This window comes from Budorcas taxicolor, chromosome 11, assembly GCF_023091745.1.
Source record: "Budorcas taxicolor isolate Tak-1 chromosome 11, Takin1.1, whole genome shotgun sequence".
Classification (NCBI taxonomy): domain Eukaryota; kingdom Metazoa; phylum Chordata; class Mammalia; order Artiodactyla; family Bovidae; genus Budorcas; species Budorcas taxicolor.
This window is the reverse complement of record NC_068920.1, coordinates 155,296,544-155,320,263: the sequence shown is the minus strand read 5'-3', so window position 1 is coordinate 155,320,263 and position 23,720 is coordinate 155,296,544. Positions and strand designations below refer to the sequence as shown.

Here is a 23,720-nt window from a genome sequence, read left to right as displayed (position 1 = left end):
CACTCACATTTCTACAACTTTTGTTGTATCTTGCAATTAGGATATCTGCAACATTTTTGTGATTAGTATTCATAACCGGCCAGTTAGTTACCTGGATGTATTGCTGATAAAAACCCCTTAATCAGAGGTTTTTGCCCTGCTTGGGCTATCCAGTTCATCTCTTCACCTACCACAGTAGGTAAGAGCCAAAGGGATACATACATAGTGCAGACAATTTTGGAGGTATGAAAACAACTGTTTCACTGAACTTTTCTGAAAGTAACTGACATTTAAAAGCAGTAAAAACATGGGTTTTATTAATCAACTGCAGTCACAATACAATCGTCATAGATTTCCCCTTCTGTATTCATTCCACCGAACACAAAACAGAGCAGTGTGTCAGCCTGGCTTTCTTCATGTGTGTCACCACCTTGAGTCACTCCTTTCTCAGTGGAATCCCCTTTCTCAGCATCACAGTTTACAGTGGCAGAATTTGAATCTTCTTTCTCAGAAGTACACATCCCGGGCCACGGAATGATACACATGGAATGGTCCAACCGACCAGCAGGTGGAGAATTACCAAATTTAAGCAAGGTCCAACGCTGCCTTTCTATTTTCGGGTAAAAAAAAAAAAGTCTGTTAAAAAATTTCCAAAAATGTTCAGTGATGTGCTATATCACTTGAGCCCTAAAAGAAACAGGAAAAGTGGGGGGCAGGGGGACCCTAATGGTACTCTTACTGCTTTGATGATGTCATTCCCTGAAAGTCTTATTCCTGAAAGTTTTTATTCCTTTTACTCCTTTGGCCTTAGATGTGGAGTGGCCAAATTGAAAGACCGAAGCATTGTGATAGTTTCAAAGAAGGGCGATACTTGTTTAAAGACCCACAGTGAACATCTGCTCACCTATGTGATACTGGTACATTGTATTCAGGGCTCCTGTGGGAGTCATTCCTCCGAAGACATACAGGTGTTTCCCCACAGCCACAGCTGAGTGGGCAGCACAGCCTGTGGGAGCTGCCCCAGTGGGCCTTAGCTTCTGCCACTTCATGTCACCTGCCAAGAGATGGAAAGTGGGCAAAACCTGGCGTAGACAATGGTTTCAGACTGAACCTGTCAGATGTCTGCAGTTTGCAAACCAATCCCTGAACTTCACTCACTAAAGAGTTCTCAAGATAATAGAGCAAGGTTTGGCGTGCACAAAAATTACTTGGGGCGGAGGGGGGAGCTTGAAATTCTGTCTGGATAGTCCAGAGAGGGAGGGAGGGGGCTCAGTCATCTATAGTTGTAACAAGCATCCCAGGTGATTCTGATGTAGGTGGTCTTCGGATCACACTGAGGAATGTGATCTAAGCTTTGGTGACCATCACCATTAACTCCTTAGGAGCCCAGGAGCAGGTAGGGGTGTGTGTGTGTGTGTGTGTGTGTGTGTGTGTGTGTGTGTGTGTGTGTGTGTGTGTGGTGTGTGTGTGTGTGTGTGGTGTGTGTGTGTGTGTGTGGTGTGTGTGTGTGTGTGGTGTGTGTGGTGTGTGTGTGTCTGTGTGTGTGGTGTGTGTGTGTCTGTGTGTGTGTGGTGTGTGTGTGTGTGGTGTGTGTCTGTGTGTGTCTGTGTGTGTGTGTGTGTGTGGTGTGTGTGTGTGGTGTGTGTGTGGTGTGTGTGTGTGGTGTGTGTGTGTGGTGTGTCTGTGTGTCTGTGTGTGTGTGTGGTGTGTGTGTATGTGTGGTGTATGTGTGTGTGGTGTGTGTGTGTGTGTGGTGTGTGTCTGTGTGTGTGTGTGTGTGTGTCTGTGTGTGTGTGTCTGCGTGCGCACAAGTGCACACACATGCATGTCTAAAACTAACAGTTACTTTGCAACTGTGTGAGTGCTGACTAGACACTTCGAAAATCTGGTTCGCTTTATTATCAGAGCTGCATAAAATTGCTGCCACTCACTTCTGCCTACTTGCTTTCTGCTTGCAGACGAAGAAACAGGATTTGAGAGGGGAAGAAGCCCCACAGCCAGCAGGTGGCACAGCTGGAACTGCACTCAGGTCTGACCCCCAGATCTGCGTTCTCTACACTAACGTCCTGCCTCCGCACCTACTTCCTTCCTATTTCTGCAGATAGTTGCAACTTTTCAGACAAGCATTTAAAGGAGGCAGGACCTCACCAGATTTTAGGTTTTAGAGAATAACCTGGGTAGGAAAGGAGGAAAAATAGCTAGGAAATAGTTCCTCCTACAAGAGAAAAGGACTTTCTTTTTTTTAAATAAGCATTAAAACCCTGTTTGCCTGCCTGCAAGGAATGCTCCTGTGAAGATATTTTCCATCTGTCAGTTCAAGGCAGGGGTCCAGCAACTGGGTTGGAAGGGAGAATCACTGAGTCCAGCCAAATATCCTTGCCAATGTGGGAATCCCAGCCAGTGTCAGCCAGCCTCCAATGTCACCAAATCAGAGAACTCACTGTTTGGCAAGGTAGCCTGATACTTGCACAGCACTTCTCATGCCCTCTGCCCATGGTTCCAATTCCTGTAGTCTGGAGCAATGCAGAATATGTTCATTTGTTTTTTTGTCCACTTTTTCTTTATTTTTGGTTGCACTATGTGGCAGGCAGGATCTTAGTCCTCCAGCAAGGGGTCATACCTATGCCCCCTGCAGTGAAAGCGTTAAGTCTTAACCACTGGACCACCAGGGAAGTCCCTATCTGTCCACTCTTAATAGATATACGCTGGGCTAGAAGAAGCACAAGCTGGAATCAAGATTGCCGGGAGAAATATCAATAAACTCAGACATGCACATGTCACCACCCTTATGGCAGAAAGTGAAGAGGAACTAAAAAGCCTCTTGATGAAAGTGAAAGAGGAGAGTGAAAAAGTTCACTTAAAGCTCAACATTCAGAAAATGAAGATCATGGTATCCCGTCCCATCACTTCATGGGAAATAGATGGGGAAACAGTGGAAACAGTGTCAGACTTTATATTTTTGGGCTCCAAAATCACTATAGATGGTGACTGCAGCCATGAAATTAAAAGACGCTTACTCTTTGGAAGGAAAGTTATGACCGACCTGGACAGCATATTCAAAAGCAGACACATTACACTGCCAACAAAGGTCCATCTAGTCAAGGCTATGGTTTTTCCTGTGGTCATGTATGGATGTGGGAGTTGGACTGTGAAGAATGCTGAGTGCCGAAGAATTGATGCTTTTGAACTGTGGTGTTGGAGAAGACTCTTGGGAGTCCCTTGGACTGCAAGGAGATCCAACCAGTCCATTCTAAAGGAGATCAGCCCTGGGATTTCTTTGGAAGGACTGATGCTAAAGCTGAAACTCCAGTACTTTGGCCACCTCATGCGAAGAGCTGACTCATTGGAAAAGACTCTGATGCTAGGAGGGATTGAGGGCAGGAGGAGGAGGGGACGACAGAGGATGAGATGGCTGGATGGCATCACTGACTCGATGGATATGAGTTTGGGTAAACTCCGGGAGTTGGTGATGGACAGGGAGGCCTGGCGTGCTGCAATTCATGGGGTCGCAAAGAATCGGACATGACTGAGTGACTGAACTGAACTGAACTGAACAGATATACACTCATCATCTGCGACCCGCCAGACATTGTATTCAATGATGGAAATACACTAAGGGAAAAAGAGACAAAGTCCTTGCCCTAAGGGACCTCAGAGTCTGGAAGAATGACCTCAAAAGTGTCCAGGCTCTTGGGACTTTTTTGGGGTCATTCAAACGCTTAAAGACATTACTCATGTTTATCCCTAACTTTCCTTTTCTCATCATTTTTTAACAATTTAGCATGACAGTTCTGATTGTCTACCTTCAGACACACTCTAAAAGTTATCCAGAGAATTAAAGGCTACAACAGAAATCCAGTCCTTCAGGAAGCACAAGACACAATGAATTTTAATGAAAGAGCAGGGTTGTTGGAAGGATAAGAAAGAATTAATGGATAGGTCTTGGGTTGGCCTTTTATCTTACAGAAAAACTTGGAGAGACTTTCCAGTCAACCCAATACATGGCAAACAGGAAAGACGTGCTTTTATTATTATTATTATTATTCAGGTCACATTTGAGAGAATCTAGCGAAGATTCTACTGGCTGGTTGAGAGCAAGGCTCTAGTCAAAGTATATTTCATTTACTTTTAAGCAGACAAGCAAGCCCCCATGCCCTCTACCCTACTTACTGATATCAATGCAATGGAGATCATCATAGAAATTGTCCCCTGCCAAGCCTCCATGGATGAAGAGCTTTGTCCCTGCTGCCACCATCACGTGACCATGTCGGGGGGATGGAGGTTTTCCCTGTGTCTTTGGTTGTGACCAGGTTAGGGTGTCTGGAAAAACAAATCCCATGACATCAGGTGACAAAGGTATGAAGCAAAAATGTGAGGACTATACCTAAGCCTCACCTCCCAGTAAGTGGAGATGCGCTGAACAGAGAGGGGCCTGGGGGTTATTCACTGCAACTTGCCAGCCCAACCCAGGCCTCCCTCCATCCATAACCTTTACAGCCTTTGCTGGTGCGTGTCCAGGACTGGAGAATTCACTACCTAATATGCCTACCCCTTCCACTGGGCATTAAGGAACCACTTTGTGTTTTGAATTTAAAAAATACCTCCCTTAAGTTTCTTTAACCTAGAACTCCCCCAAAATTAAAAAGAATGAGCTTCCTTCTGGGACAGGCCTTCAGAGTATTCTCTTTTTCAAAACACTATCCTTAATTGATTTGCTGGAAGAGTCGGGGGAAAAAAATTGACTACTTTTAAAGTTAGCAGGGCCTCCTGAAGTGGTTGTATAGGATAATGATTAGAATATAGGATTTGGAGTTAAAACTGGGTTATTTCACTGAATAATTACGTGGCCTTGCACGTGTTAATTTTCTAAGCTTCCGTTAGTGCAGGTATAAAATGAAGAGAAAGAGAATACCTGGTAATACCTACCTCTCAGGGTTGAAGTGTGGATTAAATGATGATGTATGTAAAGCACAGGTGCAAAGAAAGTACTCAGTACATGAGAGTTATTAATATGAGTATGATCCATTAGGATCTATTAAGCGCACATACGTTCTACCTGTTGATAACCCTTCATATCTTCAAAGTTGTACATGTATAGAATTGAGGAAAATTAATCACTTCAACATACCAGAAAAGTCTTAAAGGAGTGCTACAAAAATTATCTTAGACAAAAGCCTGACAAACAATTTATCTCTGAATTACCATTTGCGACATGCCTGAAGGTTGTCCACAGAGCCCTCAGTGTTCCAAGAAATACAATTTGAAATAACCTGAGAAAGTTGATGCATATGCATACTTAAGTGGTAAGTATGTTTACCACAGTATTGTTTATATTAATAATAGGGGAGAACCAGAAATAGCCCCTAAGTCCATTAACAGGTGAATGAGTGAGTTATTGCTACAGTCAGAATATTATGTACTCATTAAAAACACTGAGAAAACTTTGTGATTACTGGGGAAATGCTTAAATGAAAAATACAAGACACAACAGCACATCTAGAATTATCTCTACTATTTTTTAAAAAAGGGCCATAACTGCACTGAAATTTTAACAATTTTGAGGTTACAGAATTATATATATATACCCACACACACATATATGTAGGCACATATATGTGCACATATATTTTTTCTCTCACAGTTTTATGTATTCAAAGCCAATATTTTTTAAAAACTGCTTTAAAAGAATCAGAGTCCATTTTTTCTGGAAAAATTCATATCATGACATGTATTAATTTTTAATCTAAACTTCAAGTTTTCAATTTTGCTTGTTGCCTTTTTTCAAAAAAGGTTTAAAAACACATGAAAATTATTTTTGTTACATGATATTTGTAAAGCATTATTCATAAATGCACACTACTAAAAGAAAGAAATGTAAATAAACGCTACTTAGACAAAAGATTGGCAAGAAGTCTTACAATATTAAATATTCATCCCATTTTGACCCAGTGATTCCACTCCTCAGCATTTATTCCACATTAAATGTTGTGTGTGCTGTGCTAAGTCACTTTAGTCATATTTAACTCTTTGCAACCCTATGGACAGTAGCCTGCCAGGCTCCTCTGTCCATGGGATTCTTCAGGCATGAATACTGGACTGGATTACCATGCCCTCCTTTAGGGGAGTCTCCTGACCCAGGGATCAAACCTGCATCTCTTGCATCTCCTGCATTGCCAGGCATGTTCTCTACCATTAGCACCACCTGGGAAGCCCTAAACATTGTAACACGTACATAAATTAATGTACATATTCACTGTAACACTGTCAGCAAAAAGTCAATCTATAGGAAAATGACGGAATGAATAAAGGATGCCCACAGAAAGATATGCTTTGCAAGGAAATTGTTGGCTTAGGAGAGATCTATGATGTGTGATTAAATAAAGAAATAATACAGTGAAAATTTATTAGGTGTTTCCTATGTGTAATGGCAACCCACTCCAGTGTTCTTCCCTGGAGAATCCCAGGGACGGGGTAGCCTGGTGGGCTGCTGTCTATGGGGTTGCACAGAGTCGGACACGACTGAAGCGACTTAGTAGTAGTAGTATGTGTCAGAACTGCTATACACTGTATCACATTATCATTTAATCTTTCCAATTCTTTGTGTTAGGCACTATTACCATCTCCATTTCATGGCAAACTAAGGCCTAGAAAGATTAAGAAATTAGTCTAAAGTGATACAGAAAGTAGATGTCAGATCTGGTTCCAAGTCCACTTCCTGTGGCTTCAAAGTTTACCCTTTCAACTAAGATCTACCCTTGCATGCATGTGTTTAGTCGCTCAGTTGTGTTTGACTCTTTGTGACGCTATGGACTATAGCCTGCCAGGCTCCTCTGTCCATGGGATTCTCCAGGCAAGAATACTGGAGTGGGTTGCCATTTCTTTCTCCAGGGAATCTTCCTGACCCAGGAATTGAACCCAAGTCTCCTGCATTGCAGGTGGATTCTTTACCACTGAGCCATCAGGGAAGCCCCCAATATCTACCCTTAGGCCCACAAAACTAAAAAGCAGAACAGTGTTTATAATTAGTATTTTCACGTGTGTGTTTTAAGTTTTCATATAATTTCAAAGTCCATAGAAAATTCATAGGTGTTCACATATACATGTCCATATGATTTATAAATGCACAGAAAAATCTGGAAGTTAGACTATTAGGAATAGCTAACAGTATTTACCTCTGTCTGGGCAGTGGGAAGAAAAGGCCTAAGCAGAAACTTTTTTCTTTTTTGCTTGATAAACTATATTGCCTACATTTTTAAAATTGATCAGTTATTCCTCTTTAAATGCAATTTTAGCTATGGGTAGAAGATATCAGCTAAGAGATATACTGAAGAAGTCTAGAATTGAGACCCACAGCCAGGTTGTCATTTTCTGTTTCCTGCATCAGGTAAGCTGCAGACCAGGGCAGCCCTGACCAAGAGGTGACCACAGGGATCTCCCACCCCATTCATACTTGCATCAAACACATGAAGCTGCACATCCTGCACGGGCTGGGCACCTCTCTCTCCGCCCCCAAAGACATACAGCTGGTCTCCAATGGCTGCCGATGACGTGTGGAATGTTCTTGGGGATGGCGGTGGGCCGGTCACCTCTGGGGTAGTCCAAGTCCTGGTATCTGGTCCAGAGAGAAGGTAGGCATCTAAATCCCCAGGCTGGGGGCCTCAGACATTGACTCTGAGGCTGGGTAGGGTCACTTGGCAAACCCCAATCCCCAAGAGGGACAGGGTAGGTCTAGGCAGGGATCTCCTGCCATCAAATTCAAGGAGGGGTAGGGGACAATACTCAGAATGTGTCCAGATAGACCCAAATTCCCACGAGTGAAAAGCCACAGGTACAATTAAGAAGGAGGACAATTTGTTTTTGGAAGCATTAAACATCCTTTCTGCACCCTATTCCCCTTTGCTGACTATCCTGCCCTGTGCTCACCCAGAGGAGCCCAACATGGAGCAAACTCATTCCCACTAGATGCAAGAAAGGAGACGTGCCAAGTTCCTCAGGATATGCGGCCATTAAAAAAAGTGCACAATATCATTACAGTCTTAGTAGTAGTAGTAGTAGTCGTAATAGTAATTGTCCCTACTAAACACCGTGTGCCAAATAAATATTTCTTCCCTCATTTTACAGATAAGGAATTGAAGCAGAGATAGATTAGGTCACTTATTTAAGATGCCATGACCAGTAAATGGCTGAGTTGGGATTCAAATTCCATTTCAACATCAGTTCAGTTCAGTTCAGTCGCTCAGTCGTGTCCAACTCTTTGCGACCCATGAATCGTTGCACGCCAGGTCTTGCTGTCCATCACCAACTCCCAGAGTTCACCCAAACTCACGTCCATCGAGTCAGTGATGCCATCCAGCCATCTCATCCTCTGTTGTCCCCTTCTCCTCCTGCCCCCAATCCCTCCTAGCATCAGAGTCTTTTCCAGTGAGTCAACTCTTCGCTTGAGGTGGCCAGAGTACTGGAGTTTCAGCTTTAGCATCATTCCCTTCAAAGAAATCCCAGGGCTGATCTCCTTTAGAATGGACTGGTTGGATCTCCTTGCAGTCCAAGGGACTCTCAAGAGTCTTCTCCAACACCACAGTTCAAAAGCATCAATTCTTTGGCCCTCAGCTTTCTTCACAGTCCAACTCTCACATCCATACATGACCACTGGAAAAACCATAGCCTTGACTAGATGGACCTTTGTTGGCAAAGTAATGTGTCTGCTTTTGAATATGCTATCTAGGTTGGTCATAACTTTTCTTCTAAGGAGTAAGCGTCTTTTAATTTCATGGCTGCAGTCACCATCTGCAGTGATTTTGGAGCCCCCAAAAATAAAGTCTGACACTGTTTCCAATGTTTCCCCATCTATTTCCCATGAAGTGATGGGACCAGATGCCATGATCTTCGTTTTCTGAATGTTGAGCTTTAAGTCAACTTTTTCACTCTCCTCTTTCACTTTCATCAAGAGGCTTTTTAGTTCCTCTTCACTTTCTGCCGTAAGGGTGGTGTCATCTGCATATCTGAGGTTATTGATATTTCTCCCGGCAATCTTGATTCCAGCTTGTGCTTCCTCCAGTCCAGCGTTTCTCATGATGTACTCTGCATATAAGTTAAATAAGCAGGGTGATAATATACAGCCTTGACATACTCCTTTTCCTATTTGGAACCAGTCTGTTGGTCCATGTCCAGTTCTAACTGTTGCTTCCTGACCTGCATATAGGTTTCTCAAGAGGCAGGTCAGGTGCTCTGGTATTCCCATCTCCCTCAGAATTTTCCACAGTTGATTGTGATCCACACAGTCAAGGCTTTGGCATAGTCAATAAAGCAGAAATAGATGTTTTTCTGGAACTCTCTTGCTTTTCGATGATCCAGCAGATGTTGGCAATTTGATCTCTGGTTCCTCTGCCTTTACTAAAACCAGCTTGAACATCTGGAAGTTCACAATTCATGTATTGCTGAAGCCTGGCTTGGAGAATTTTGAGCATTACTTTACTAGCATGTGAGATGACTGCAATTGTGCAGTAGTTTGAGCATTCTTCAGCATTGCCTTTCTTTGGGATTGGAATGAAAACTGACCTTTTCTAGCCCTGTGGCCACTGCTGAGTTTTCCAAATTTGCTGGCATATTGAGTGCAGCACTTTCACAGCATCATCTTTCAGGATTTGAAATAGCTCCACTGGAATTCCATCACCTCCACTAGCTTTGTTCGTAGTGATGCTTTCTAAGACCTTCACACTGACTTCACATCCCGGGATGTCTGGCTCTAGGTGAGTGATCACACCATCGTGATTATCTTCAAGGTCTATGTATATTCCATTCTTCTGACTTGAGAATGAAGTTCTACCACCTGGGCGGGTGAATAGAAGCTCATTTTTTTTCAAAAGGAAGCACACATTTTACAGAAACACAAGCAGTAACTGAGCACCTTCCGTGGGCAGAATCATTGCCCTAAGCACCCCACCATCTCCATTATCCTCAGGCAATCCTGGGAGCAGGTGGAAAGTATCCCCACTTGGCAGATGAGGGAACTGAAGCTCAGAAAGTTTAAATCCTTTCCCCCAGGTCACAGTGTTGATGAGCAGTAGGGCAGAGCTCTGAACACAGATCTGTCAAAACTCCTATAGTCATTCCACTACTTCTTTCTTTCTTCCTTCCTTCCTTTCTGCCATGCTGCATGGCTTGTGGGATTTTAGTTTCCCGACCAAAGATTAAACCACGGCAGTGAAAACTCCAAGTCTTAACCACTGGACCATCAGGGAATTCCCAGGAATTATATCTTGACTGGGAAATTCTGTGTCTGGTTGTAAAGGTCTTCATTCAATACACAAAGTGGTGCATGAAGCATTTGTAGTATATGTGGGACTCAAAACATGAACCCGGAGACCAAACAAGTCTCAGCCTAGATCCAAAGGATAATGGGGACTTCCCTGATAGTCCAGTGATTAAGACTCCTGGCTTCCACTGCAGGTGTCTTGGGTTCGATCCTTGGTTGGTGAACTAATATCCCACAAACTTCATAGCCAAAAAAAACAAACAACAAAAACTAAAAACTGAAATAACAAAGCATAATGTAATTGCCCTACAGATCTTGGGGAGCTTTTAGATCTTAGGAGGAGTTAGAAAGCATACAACCTTCAGAATAAGAAAAAACAAACCAAAACGAAACAGAGGAATTATGGTACTGTCATAAAACTGAGATTGTGTGGCTGCCAAGTCAAATGCTAGCACAAATAATCAGAAAGGAGTCCTAAGACTGAGGAACTTGCCTTAGTAACACAAGAAATTAATGATTCACTTACATCATTCACATTTCTTGGTCATGGTGTCAAACTATACTTTCTAGGACAGGAAAGGATCTGGCGGAAAGTCAATTTCTTTGACAGAAGCTTTCCAAATTCTCACTGTATTTTATTTAAAATAGATGCCATCACTGAAAAATTGAGAGGTCAGGGTTCTGGAATTGATTTCCATCTGTCAAACCATAGCTACATCAACCACAACAATTACTGAATGTTAACTATGAGCCAGACGTGAGTTAATTCTTGCCAAACCTAACAAGATAGAAATTATTACTATCCCAGAATAACAAAGACCAACTGTTGTACAAGTAAACCTATCGTTGACAAGTAAACCTAACCAGGCAAGAGCTGACTGTTACATGAAAACAAACTGCATATTTAAACAATTAGATACAATCGTTTGTTTTTTTTACTTGCCCATCAAATTAGCAGTGCTTAAAAATGATAAATTCAGTGCCAGTCAGGAGTGAAACAAGAACTATTAAACACAACTGGAGAGAGGATAAGTTGAAAAAAATCCTTCTGGAGATGGAGTTCCCTGGTTGCCTAATGGTTAGGATTCTGAGCTTTCACTCTCTGGGCCTGGGTTCAATCCTGGGTCAGGGGATTGAGATTGCACAAACTGTGCAATGTGGCCAAAAAGGAAAATTAAAAAAAGTCTTCCTGGAGAACAATTTGATAGCATGTACTAAAAGCCTTAAAGTAAAAAAAAAAAAACTTAAGTCCAGGGTTTTATCTAGTTCTTTTATTTCTGGGCATGAATTCTAAGGCAATAATTTGAAATACATTTTCAACGACTTCTGAACAAAGATATTCACTACTTTGTTATTTATAATGATAAAAATCTGAAGACAACCTACATGTTAAAAAAAACAGAGGAATTATGGTATTATCATAAAATTGAGTGTTATACAGCCATTAAAAATGATTTTAGCAAAGCTTTGTTGATAGGGAATGATTTCTGTGCTAATTATGAAATTAAAAAGACACAACAGTGTAATGGTGAAATACAAAGATCTCAGGTTTACAAAAATGCAGAGAAAAGACAGAAAGGAAGTACACAGAACCGTTATTAATAGCCTTAATATCATAGGATTGTGGATGGCTTTTGTCCATTTATTTACACTTTTTAGATGTTTTTCAACGCATATTGAAAAATTTACATAGAACAAAACAACAGAAAAGTGTTTCTAACTGACAGAAAGTCAGGTCCACCCCCATGGGTGGTTCAGCAACATCCTTGCAGCAGTGATGTCCCCAAACTATTTCCTCTGTGACAAAACTGCCAGTGAGACGAGTCAGGAACTTTGTACTTTTTGGCTAAAAGAAACATACTAAGAGGATCTCGATCAGGGTTTCTTAACTTTGACACTATTGACATTCTAGACCAGATAATTCTTTACTGCGAGAGGCTGCCCTATGCATTATAGCAGGGGTCCTCAACCTCCAGGATCTAATGCCTGATGATCTGAGGGGGAGCCGATGTAATAATAATAGACATAAAGTGATAATAAATGTAATGAGTTTGAATCATCCCCAAACCATGACCCCACCCCGCTCCCACCCCTGTCCATGGAAAATTTGTCTTCCACGAAACTGGTCCCTGGTGCCAAAAAGGTTGGGGATCACTGCATTACAGGATTTATGGTAGCATCTCTGGCCTCCACCCATTAGATGCCCTGCCCCAAGGTGCAACATGCCAACTGTCCCCTGGGGGGCACAATCACCCCCATTTGAGACCTCTGATAGAGGTGACTTGGATTCTAGCCTGCTCAAGGCTCTGATTCCCTGATGACTTGAGGAAAGTCATTCCCCATCGCTAGACCAGGTTGCCCACTTGGCATAACTGTTTTCTGAAGTCTCTTTCAGCTTTGACTTTTCAGAAGTTGATAATTTGTGCAACTTAGGAGGAAAACGAAATATCCTTTATGATTTTCAGATTCTATTAGAAGTGGAAATGTCTATCTTTCTATGAGGTTAGCTAAGGTTAAATGGATTAGTCAGTAAAATCCAAATGGGACTTCGGTACAGGAATTGAAATTGGATTTACTTATTCATTTTGGTAAATAAAATAACCATCAGCTACTTACCAGGATTCAGAACTTGCAGGCAGTTTCGATTTCCTGACTGGTCGGCCCCTCCAAACACCCAGATGCTGTGAGGTGTGCAGGAGGGAGTGAAGCTGGTGTGCTCGTACCGGGGCAGGAGGCCCTCTGAGGTGGCTAAATCCCACTGGTGTGTTCCTAGAAAACATTTTATCCAATTCCTAGATTGGGGCTGCCAGTGCTTGATAGTGGCTGACAAACTTGGGGGAGGGTGAAAAAGGAAAAAGGGGTTAAAAGTATAAGTGAACAACCAGCAGATCACTTAAAGAGACTGTGGTCAACCTCCAGAACATTTTACATCAGACATTTTGGGGGCTATCAGCCTGTCCATAAACCCTCTTCTATGGGACCTGCCCTACCTCCCCATCCCAGGGATAGATCCCAGGAGACTGGGTTATACTACACCTTGACTTCCTAGCTTTAGCTGATAGGGTCAAAGGTAGTCATCGGACCCAAGATGAGCCCATCAGAGCCTCTCCCCCAAGAATTTGGAATTCAAATAGATTTCTGGGTTTGGGTGCCCATCTTCTACCACATGTGGAGAAGCAGAGAAAGCCACAGTGTGGGGAGGAGAAGAATGAAACACCTACATCAAGGAGCAGATCCCCCCAGAGACTCCCCTGGTGTCCAATGACTGGGACTCTGAGCTCCCAAAGCAGGAGGCCTGGGTTCGATCCCTGGTTGGGGAACTAGATCCTACATGCCACAGCTAAGAACGCGCATGCCTCAACTAAGACCCGGTTCAATCAAATTGAAAAACAAACAAACATATTTCCCCCATCTTCCTGCAGAGAGTAAGGGAGAAAACAGGCAGTTTTTGACAGCTTTCTAAGTCCTGCCTCCACTCTCTCCTGAGGCTAGGCCAAATTCCCTCCCCAGGGATTCTCTCTCTCTCTGGTTTTTAATTTTTTTTTGGTTGGTGAAGAGAGTTTCTATTACCTCTAGGTAAAGGACTTCTGGCTAAAACAATTCCACAGACTATTAATACCTGACTTCTTAGTGATTTTAATTAGTAAACCACTCACATAGGGCCTTCACAGGTACTGTCTTGTTAGATCATTACAAGTGCCAAGTGAAGTGAGTTATTATGGGACACTGAACCCCAGATGCTTTAGGTGGTTTAGCCAGAGTCACAAAAGTAGTAACAAGTCGCAACAGAATTGTAACTGTACTAGATGTTAAACTTCTTGAGAGATGAAAGAGATTTAATTTACCTTTGAAATCCTAGTACAGTGTGTAGAAATTCAAATCCCTACAGAGGGTTGGAAGAAATTGTGGCGAATGAGAGCCCTACTGATAGGTGGCAGGTCAGTTGCAAAAAATTGTCACCATGCAGACATCCAGGCTTACTGATGTCAGATCTTCCAAGACTAAAACAGAGGCCAAACAACTTCAAGTTTTACAAGTAGACTCCTGCACATGTGGTTGATACACAACTAAGATCAAAACAATAACAGCCATGATACATGAACCTAATACAACACGTTAACAACACATTTTGAACTGTGGTTCTGAAGAAGACCCTTGACAGTCCCTTGGATAGCAAGGAGATCAAACCAGTCAATCCTAAAGGAAATCAACCCTGAATATTCATTAGAAGGACTGATGCTGAAGCTGAAGCTCCAGTACTTTGGTCCCAAAGAGCTGACTCACTGGAAAAGACCCTAATGCTGGGAAAGACTGAGGGCAGGAAGAGGAGATGACAGAGGATGAGATGGTTGGACAGCATCATCAACTCAACAGACATGAGACTTAACAAACTCTGGGAGATAGTGAAGGAGAGGGAAGCCTGGTGTGCTGCAGTCCATGGGGTCACAAAGAGTCGGAGACAACTTAGCAACTGAACGACAACACACCAGTTTTCGTTTGCCATTATGTAGTACATAGTAGTCACTCGTTCGTTCATTCATTCATCCAAATACTTCTAAAGCACCTACTCTGTGCTGGGTGCTATGATAATGGCTGGGGATGCAATGAGAAGTAGTATAACCATGTTGAGAGTTCTCTGATGGCCTAGAGGTTAGGATTTGACGCTTTCACTGCTGTGAGCCAGGTTCAATAAGCTGCATGGCAGGGCAAAAAAAAAGAAAAAAAAATATATTTATAACCATGTTCCCTGTTTCCAAGGAGCTTATACTTTGGTAGGGAAGATAAACAAGAAAACAACCCCATGTGAACAGGGTTGTGAAGAGGGATAAAGATGGGAAAGTACAGGATGCTATGGAAACACAGAGAGTGACTGTGACATTGTCATTTATGTTAGGAAATATATATTTGGCCTTCATCTGTTCTAGGCAAAGAGCTGTGAAAACCTTTGTGATGACCTAAGTAATAAGACTGGTAAGTGTCTTTTGTTATTGATAACAAACCTCCTGTTAACCACACCTTAGTTTATGGGTTTTTTTTGGCCACACCATGAGGCATGTGAAATCTTATTTCTCGTACCACAGATCCAACCCACTCCCCCTACACTGGAAGTACAAAGTCTTAACCACTGGATCACCAGGGAAGTCCCTGAGTTTATGTTAATAAGGTGACTTTTGGAAAACCCCTAAAGATGGGGGCTGGTTGCCAGGGAAGAAAACGTGAGACTACAAGGTTGAATTTTCAGCCACAGACAACCCCACCCCCAGCTCTTGAGGAGAGGAGAGAGATGGAGGTTGACAATCACCAATGGCCATAATGTAATCAATTTCTCCTCCAGAAAAAAGGCAGGGTTCAGAGAGTTTCCTGGTTGGTGAATACATGGAAGTGTTAAGGTAAGGCACCTGGATGGGGCACAGGAGTGCCTTTCCCCACAAACTTTGCTCTAAGCATCTCTTCTGTCTGGCTGTTTTCCTGAGCTTGATGGCCTCTTGAGGAAATTAACCGGAAATTAATGGAAGCTGAGGAGGGTGTCAGGGGACCCTCCCATTTAAAGGGGTTGGTCAGAACCACCGGTGGCCTTGTGATTGGCATCTGAAGGGGAGCAGGGAGAGTCTTGTGGGTCTGAGCCCTTCACCTGTGGGCTTGGAGTCTAACTCCTGGTAGAACTGAGCTGAGTCGTAGGACATCCAGCTGGTGTTGCAGAATTATCTGCTGTGAGGAAAAAATCCCCACACATTTGTCAGTCAGCAGGGAAGTACTGAAGATGTGTCAAGAGGCGGCACAGGAATAGAGACGAAATACAGAAGAGTCGCTCCTTTTCAGTGGCAGTACCTAAACTAGTCCAGATGTACCAGGGCAAGCTTCCTAATGAAGTGACTTTTCTTTTATTCATTTTTGTTTATGGAAAGTAGTCAGATGACAAGGAAAAGCCTTCCAAGGAGATGAAATAATATATGCAAAGGCTTGGAGACCAAAAGAGTTCAAGGAACCAAAGGATATTCAGTGGAGCAAATGTGGGTATGTGGGTTCCAGAGGGCCAGGAGATGAAGTTGGGGAAGGCTTGAAACTGGGGAGTGACATAACCATATTTATAAAATACTCACCTGAGTATCGAAAATGCACAGTACAGGGGGTAAGTTTGGAAGCAGGCAGATCAGTAAGAACGCTGTTTCAAGAGTGTAGCTGAGAGATACTGTGGCTTGGACCGCAGTAGTAGCAATGCAAATGGAAAGACATGGATGAAAATAGAGACATTTAGGATTTGGTGATGTGGATGTAAGAGGTGAAGGAATCAGTGTCTCCTAGAGAAACATCTGATAAATGAGTGGCTGGCTGTCCAGGGCTCCAAATGGACTCTTTTCCCCAAATCAAAGGGGGCTTAGTTTGGTGGATATATTCCTGGAGTCTGTTGAGTCTTTAGGGACTTCTCAGTGATGTTTAGTGAACTAAAATGGACTGGAATGGGTGAATTCAACTCAGATGACCATTATATCTACTACTGTGGGCAAGAATTCCTTAAAAGCAATGGAGAAGCCCTCATAGTCAACAAAAGAGTCCGAAATGCAGTACTTGGATGTAATCTCAAAAACAGCACAATCATCTCTGTTCATTTTCAAGGCAAACCTATTCAATATCACAGTAAGCCAAGTCTATGCCCCAACCAGTAATGCCGAAGAAGCTGATGTTGTATGGTTTTATGAAGATCTACAAGACCTTCTAGAACTAACACCCAAAAAAGATGTCCTTTTCATTACAGGGGACTGGAATGCAAAAGTAGGAAGTCAAGAGATACATGGAGTAACAGGTAAATTTGGCCTTGGAGTACAAAATGAAGGAGGGCAAAGGCTAACACAGTTCTGCCAAGAGAACACACTGGTCATAGCAAACACTCTCTTCCAACAACACAAGAGAAGACTCTACACATGGGCATCACCAGATGGTCAACACCGAAATCAGATTGATTATATTCTTTGCAGCCAAAGATGGAGAAGCTCTATACAGTCAGCAAAAACAAGACCAGGAGCTGACTGGGGCTCAGATCATGAACTCCTTACTACCAAATTCAGACTTAAATTGAAGAAAGTGGGGAAAACTGCTAGACCATTCAAGTATGACCTAAATCAAATCCCTTATGATTATACAGTGGAAGTGAGAAATAGATTCAGGGGATTAGATCTGATAGAAAGAGTGCCTGAAGAACTGTGGACAGGGATTCATGACACTGTATAGGAGGCAGTGATCAAGACCATCCCCAAGAAAAAGAAATGCAAAAAGGTAAAATGGTTGTCTGAGGAGGCCTTACCAATAGCTGAGAAAAGAAGAGAAGATAAGGCAAAGGAGAAAAGGAAAGAGACACCCATCTGAATGCAGAGTTTGAAAGAATAGCGAGGAGAAATAAGAAAGCCTTCCTCAGCTATCAATGCAAAGAAATAGAGGAAAACAATAGGATGAGAAAGACTAGAGATCTCTTCAAGAAAATTAGAGATACCAAGGAAACATTCCATGTAAAGATGGGCACAATAAAGGACAGAAATGGTATGGACCTAACAGAAGCAGAAGATATTAAGAAAAGTTGGCAACAATATACAGAAGAACTATACAAAAAAGATCTTCATGACCCAAATAACCATGATGGTGTGATCACTCATCTAGAGCCAGACAAACTGGAATGTGACATAAAGTGGGTCTTAGGAAGCATCACTATGAACAAAGCCAGTGGATGGAAGTGATAGAATTCCAGCTGAGCTATTTCAAATCCTAGAAGATGATGCTGTGAAAGTGATGCACTCAACATGCCAGCAAATTTGGAAAACTCAGCAGTGGCCACAGGACTGGAAAAGGTCAGTTTTCATTTTAATTCCAAAAAAAGGCAATGCCAAAGAATGCTCAAACTACCACACAATTGCACTCATCTCACACACTAGTAAAGTAATGCTCAAAATTCTCCAAGCCAGGCTTCAACAGTATGTGAACCCTGAACTTCACGATGTTCAAGCTGGATTTCAGAAAAGGCAGAGGAACCAGAGATCAAATTGCCAACATCCGCTGGATCATGGAAAAAGCAAGAGAGTTCCAGAAAAACATCTACTTCATCTTTATTGATTATACCAAAGCCTTTGACTGTGTGGATCACAATAAACTGTGGAAAATTCTGAAAGAGATGGGAATACCAGACCACCTGACCTGCCTCTTGAGAAATCTGTATGCTGGTCAAGAAGGAACAGTTAGAACTGGACATGGAATAACAGACTGGTTTCAAATAGGGAAAGGAGTACGTCAAGGCTGTATACTATCACACTAATTATTTAACTTACATGCAGAGTATATCATGCAAAATGCCGGGCGGGATGAAGCACAAGCTGGATTCAAGATTGCCTAGAGAAATATCAATAACCTTGGATATGCAGATGAAACTACCCTTATGGCAGAAAGCAAAGAAGAATTAAAGAGCCTCTTAATGAAAGTGAAAGAGGAGAGTCAAAAAGCTGGCTTAAAACTCAGCATTAAAAAATGACGATCATGGCATCTGGTCCCATCACTTCATGGCAGATAGATGGGGAAACAATGGAAACAGTGAGAGACTTTATTTTGGGGGGCTCCAAAATCACTGCAGATGGTGACTGCAGCCATGAAATTAAAAGATGCTTGCACCTTGGAAGAAAAGCTATGACCAACCTAGGCAGGATACTAAAACGCAGAAACATTACTTTGCCAGCAAAGGTCTGTCTAGTTAAAGCTATGATTTTTCCAGTAGTCATGTATGGATGTCAGAGTTGGACTATAAGGAAAGCTGAGCGCCGAAGAATTGATGCTTTTGAATTGTGGTGTTGGAGAAGACTCTTGAGAGTCCCTTGAATTTCAAGGAAATCAAACCAGTCAATCCTAAAGGAAATCAGTCCTTAATATTCACTGGAAGGACTGATGCTGAAGCTGAAACTCCAATACTTTGGCTACCTGATGCAAATAACTGACTCCTTTGAAAAGACCTTGATGCTGGGAAAGATTGAAGATAGGAGGAGAAGGGGACGACAGAGGATGAGATGGTTGGATGGCATCACCAACTTGATAGACATGAGTTTAAGTAAGCTCCAGGAGCTCACACACAGCAATTTCCCACTGGTTACTTATTTTATATATGGTAATGTATATGTTTGAACTAATATTCTTAGGAATGATCATGGCCAGCAGCACAAAGCCCTGCTCTCTAGCCAAAGGGCACTTGCTCTGTAGCTTCTGGTCTCTTTTTTTTTTTTAAACCATGCCACATGGCAAGGTATCCTTGTTCTCCAACCAGGGATCAAATACATGTTCCCTACAGTGGAAACTTGGAGTCCCAACCACTGGACCGCCAGGGAGTCCCCTTCACTGTTGGTCTTACCCAGATCTATGGTGTGCACATCTGAGAAGCTTCTGTTTGGATCTGCTCCCCCAACAATGAAGACCTTCCCTCTCTCGGCATCACCAACAGGGGGTAAATATGAGCAGCTGTGACCCACCCGTGCACAGGGGCTGTCTCCAACCAGGGTCAGGGTGTACCTGCCAAAGGGAAGATACATTCAGGAGGCCTGAACAGAGAATAAATGCAGCAGTGTGTTCTTTGCACTCCTCATGGAACAGTCACCAGAGAGAAGGGTCTTATACACACACAGACTTTTAAAATAATGCCCAGCAAAGCAGCATTTTTGTGATTAATAACAGTACCTTCCCTTTGCACATAACCTTTGATTTTTTAATTCTGTCCCTACTTCATCTCACATTAACCTCCTGGGGATGCCTTTGACTAGTAATTGTCCCCATGTGGTAGAGGCAGAAACTGATACACAGATATGTTCAATGGTATGTCCTGGCACAAGATGGTACTTATGAGCACGGCTTGCCCATTCAGACAGACCTAGTGCAAGTCCTAGTTCCCATGCTTTCTCCAGGTATGCCCTTTTAGAAGTCACTTTAGTTTCCTTATTTGTAAAATGAAGACAGCAATAATTAAACCTGTGAAGAATGAGATGCACTCTTACATGGCAGGGAAGGACTCAGTAAATGATAGCCGAGCTTTATGTATAATCACGTGAGAACCAACAGCACCAAAGCTCCCACCACTAGCCAGTGATGCTTCCCTCTGCCAAGTAATATTCTCCATCGTTCGTTGAATTTTAAGAGCTTTTCCAGATTACTCATGAAGCTTGACCTGATGGAAGCCAAAGCTAGCTCTCTGAAAAATCAAATATAGGATCCATTTATTCCGCTCTGTAAAGTTATTCTGAATGCTGACACTTCAACCTTTCTGGTTGGAAAAGAAAATTCTGTAGCTGTTTTTCTGGCATGTGGGACTCTTGGCTCTCCCCTCCTTCTCGTGCCTTTCTCCTGGCCTGGCTTCCCCACACTCATTCCTTTTGGTTCTCTATCCGCCTGTCTGGCTGCACTTTCTGTTTCCTTCTCTGACTCCTTTCCCTCCAGCTTTCTTCCAACCCCCATGGATTCTCTTTGTCTTAGTCTAGGTTTGCTTATCTGATCAATTCTATATGTACTGATGGCTTCAATTACCATCTATCTACATGTTCATCAGTGATTTCAAAATCTGTTTCTTTTCCAGATCTCTCTTTTGATGTCCAGATTCACGTATCACATTACTGCCCGAATGACTGCTAACCATGTACCATGCCTACTGCTAACTTCGCTACAACCCTGGTTTCACTCAACTTGCACAAAACACCTTTGAGGACAGTACTGTTATCATCTGAGTTTTACAGCTATGGACCTGAGGCTTAGAAAGGTTAAATAATTTATTCAAGGGCACACAGTTCTCCAGCTACATGGTGAATAAGACAAAAGAAGTCCCTGCTTCATAGCCCTGCCAGGCTAGTTGGGAAGAAAAACACTAAACAGATAATTTCACAAATAACTACTTCATTTCTGTGCTATAAAGGATAACTGGATATACAGTATAAGAACATACCACAGGGGGTCCCTACTCTGTAAGAAGAGCTGGGTGGGCACAGGGGTGGGCACAGAAGACTTCCTAAAAGCCCCATTTTAACTGAGATCTGAAGTATGATAAGTTATTAATAGCTGGGCAAAGAAAGGGACAAAAGATGGGGGGAAAGGGTGATCCAGGTAGAGGGACCGGCCAGTTCAGTTCCTCAGTGGAACAGTGCAAACCACGTTAAAGGAAGAGAAAGAGAACAAGGTGTGAGCAGCGGGTCGTAAAGTTAGAAAGGTAGGTAGGGACAGATTATGCAGGGCCCAGTGGGTCATTTTATGGACTCTGGTTTCTATCCTAAGACCAACACAGAGGAACAAAAGGCTTTTACTCCAGAGAATACCATGATCAGATTTACGATGGGTAGAGGGCAAAAGTGGACATGGAGAAGGCAGATCAAAGGATCTCCTCCAAGGTCCTGCAGAAGCACTACCTCCCCTCTACAGCCCTCTGTGAGCCTTGCTTCAGCACTGATCACTTTTCATCACCATCATCAGGTTAGTCCGCAGCCCCCCCACCCCCCACACTGAGACTATTCATTCACCTTTGTACCTTCAGCACCTACACTGTAACTGCCCAGGTCAGGCCAGTGTTAGCTGTTGAATGAAGGGTGGGCTGAACAAGCACTCAAGAAACAGTGAAGCCAGTTTAATCTAATTCCCTGAAAACCTTAAAAAATGAGTCACAGCTTGGGGGAAGACACAGTGCTGGAGCTGAGGATGCCAGATGGCCAGTGTCTTACTCGTCTTGGTAAATGGATTCTAATAAAATCAACATCTGCTCTGTGATAATTATTGCCCCACTACCTTTCCTCCGAAGACCTCGGACAGTTTGAGTCTAATTACCAGAAACTGCAGACAGATTCATCTCTACCCTTTTTCATAGATGATCAAATATGTTAGTCAACTACTTATAAATGAAACAAAAACTCATGTGTTTCTCTGTCTGAATCCTTCCTTACAGACCATGTTTCTTTCCTGGGCTTGTCTCCAGGCTCCAAGACTGGCAGCTGCTTCATGATGTCCTATGCATAAGACAGAAAGGCACTCTTTAGACATTGACTACTATCTTCTACCTAACACACAGAGGTTACTTCCCATTTAAAAGAAAATTCCTGTTGATATACCCATTTCTAGGGCCTGATCTGAATAAGTACTACCAACCTTTTGATAAAAACTTACATTTGGGAGGCAACAATAACACAATTTTCTTAATCCAATTACAGAATGTTTTTTGCTTGAAGTTTTCTGTGTCTGTGGTTTTCATGGGGAAAGGGCATATATCAAAATAATTTTGGAGGTCATAAGGTATTTATATTTATCAAAAGATAAAACACTTTAAAAAGCTGAGAAATACCAAACTGTAGGATAACTCTTGGCCCAGAATGACATTCAAAGCCTTCTGGTCTCAACCTCCTTTTCAGGAGCTCAACTCTAAATTTCTTGCTCTATTGAGCTGTTCTTACTACATTTGTTCCTTTGAAATGCCAAGCCCTTTCATAACTTGCAACTTATGCTGCTTCCCTTACCTGAAATGTCTCTTCCCTTCTGGTCAACTAGTAAACTCCTAGTTAACCCCCAAAGTCCAGTTCAACTGTCCCATCCTTAGTGAAACCTTCCCTTATTTGTTGTTTTCCTCTGACATTCTCAAGTTATTCTCCATCCAAAGGTAAGCTACCGTAATTGCAGAATCACCCTGAATGTAATTATCTATTTAAAAGTCTCTAGACTAGATTCTAGACTAAATTCCAAGGGAGCTGGGCCTCTCCGATGCATTCAGAGAACCAACTAGTGCCCGGTATAGGGCAGAAGTGAGGGGTGAGTGAATGATGAAAGAAAGTAAGATAACATTTCCGGGAGGTGAATGGATAAATCCAACCTTCAGCCTAAGCCACTAACTGCTGTTCCCAAAGCCCAAAGCTCAGTGGGGTAAACTTCACCTGGCCCGGGACCTCCCGCAGCAGCCCCTGCCAGTCCCATCCCCCAGTCCCATCCCCGCGTGGCAGCGATCAGCGATAGGAGACAGGGTCAGGAGAGAACCGGCTGGTTCCAGTCCGTCAGTGTGGCTGGGCCGGAGCCTGAGGATGTCTACCTGGCGTTTACCACCCGGCCTAGCTCCATTCCCCTAAAAGATGCAGCCGCCCCCGCCCGGGATCGCTTGAAACCGGGGTTCCGGAGCACCCCGACCCAGCTCCGGACTGCATTACCTGCGGCGGTTTAGGCCAGTCCCGGGCCGTGGCTCCGCCCCAGTGGGGGCGGGTCTTAGACCTTCGCCCCTCCTCCAGACCCCGGAAGAGCGCGGCGGCCAACCGCTCCCAGCCTGTAGGGCTGGCTCCCCGGGGCGCGCCCTTGGAGGGGAGCGGGAGGGGTCCTGGTGTCCCAGGTGAAGACCTGCTTGTGTATTTCTCCAGAGCTGAACTGGCCAGGTCTTCCTGCGGGCCCTACCTCCCCGGCGGAGTAAATAAGGCACGGCTACTTGGAAACGACTTCCAAGCGAAACGCCAGGGGTTGGGCA

The 23,720-nt window shown here is 43.2% G+C and overlaps 1 protein-coding gene across 1 annotated transcript; it reads right to left on the bottom strand.

Moving 5' to 3' along the window:
- Positions 1–296: 296 nt before the first annotated feature.
- On the bottom strand, positions 297–23,438 carry RABEPK (Rab9 effector protein with kelch motifs). The gene is made up of 8 exons (XM_052649274.1): positions 23,413–23,438; positions 22,172–22,230; positions 19,608–19,765; positions 12,848–13,000; positions 7,430–7,591; positions 4,150–4,299; positions 884–1,033; positions 297–589 (listed from the first exon to the last, which is right to left on the bottom strand). Exons 2-8 carry the CDS (start codon positions 22,222–22,224, stop codon positions 297–299), a joined length of 1,119 nt encoding a protein of 372 aa, XP_052505234.1. The 5' UTR covers positions 22,225–22,230; positions 23,413–23,438.
- Between the last annotated feature and the right edge of the window lie 282 nt (positions 23,439–23,720).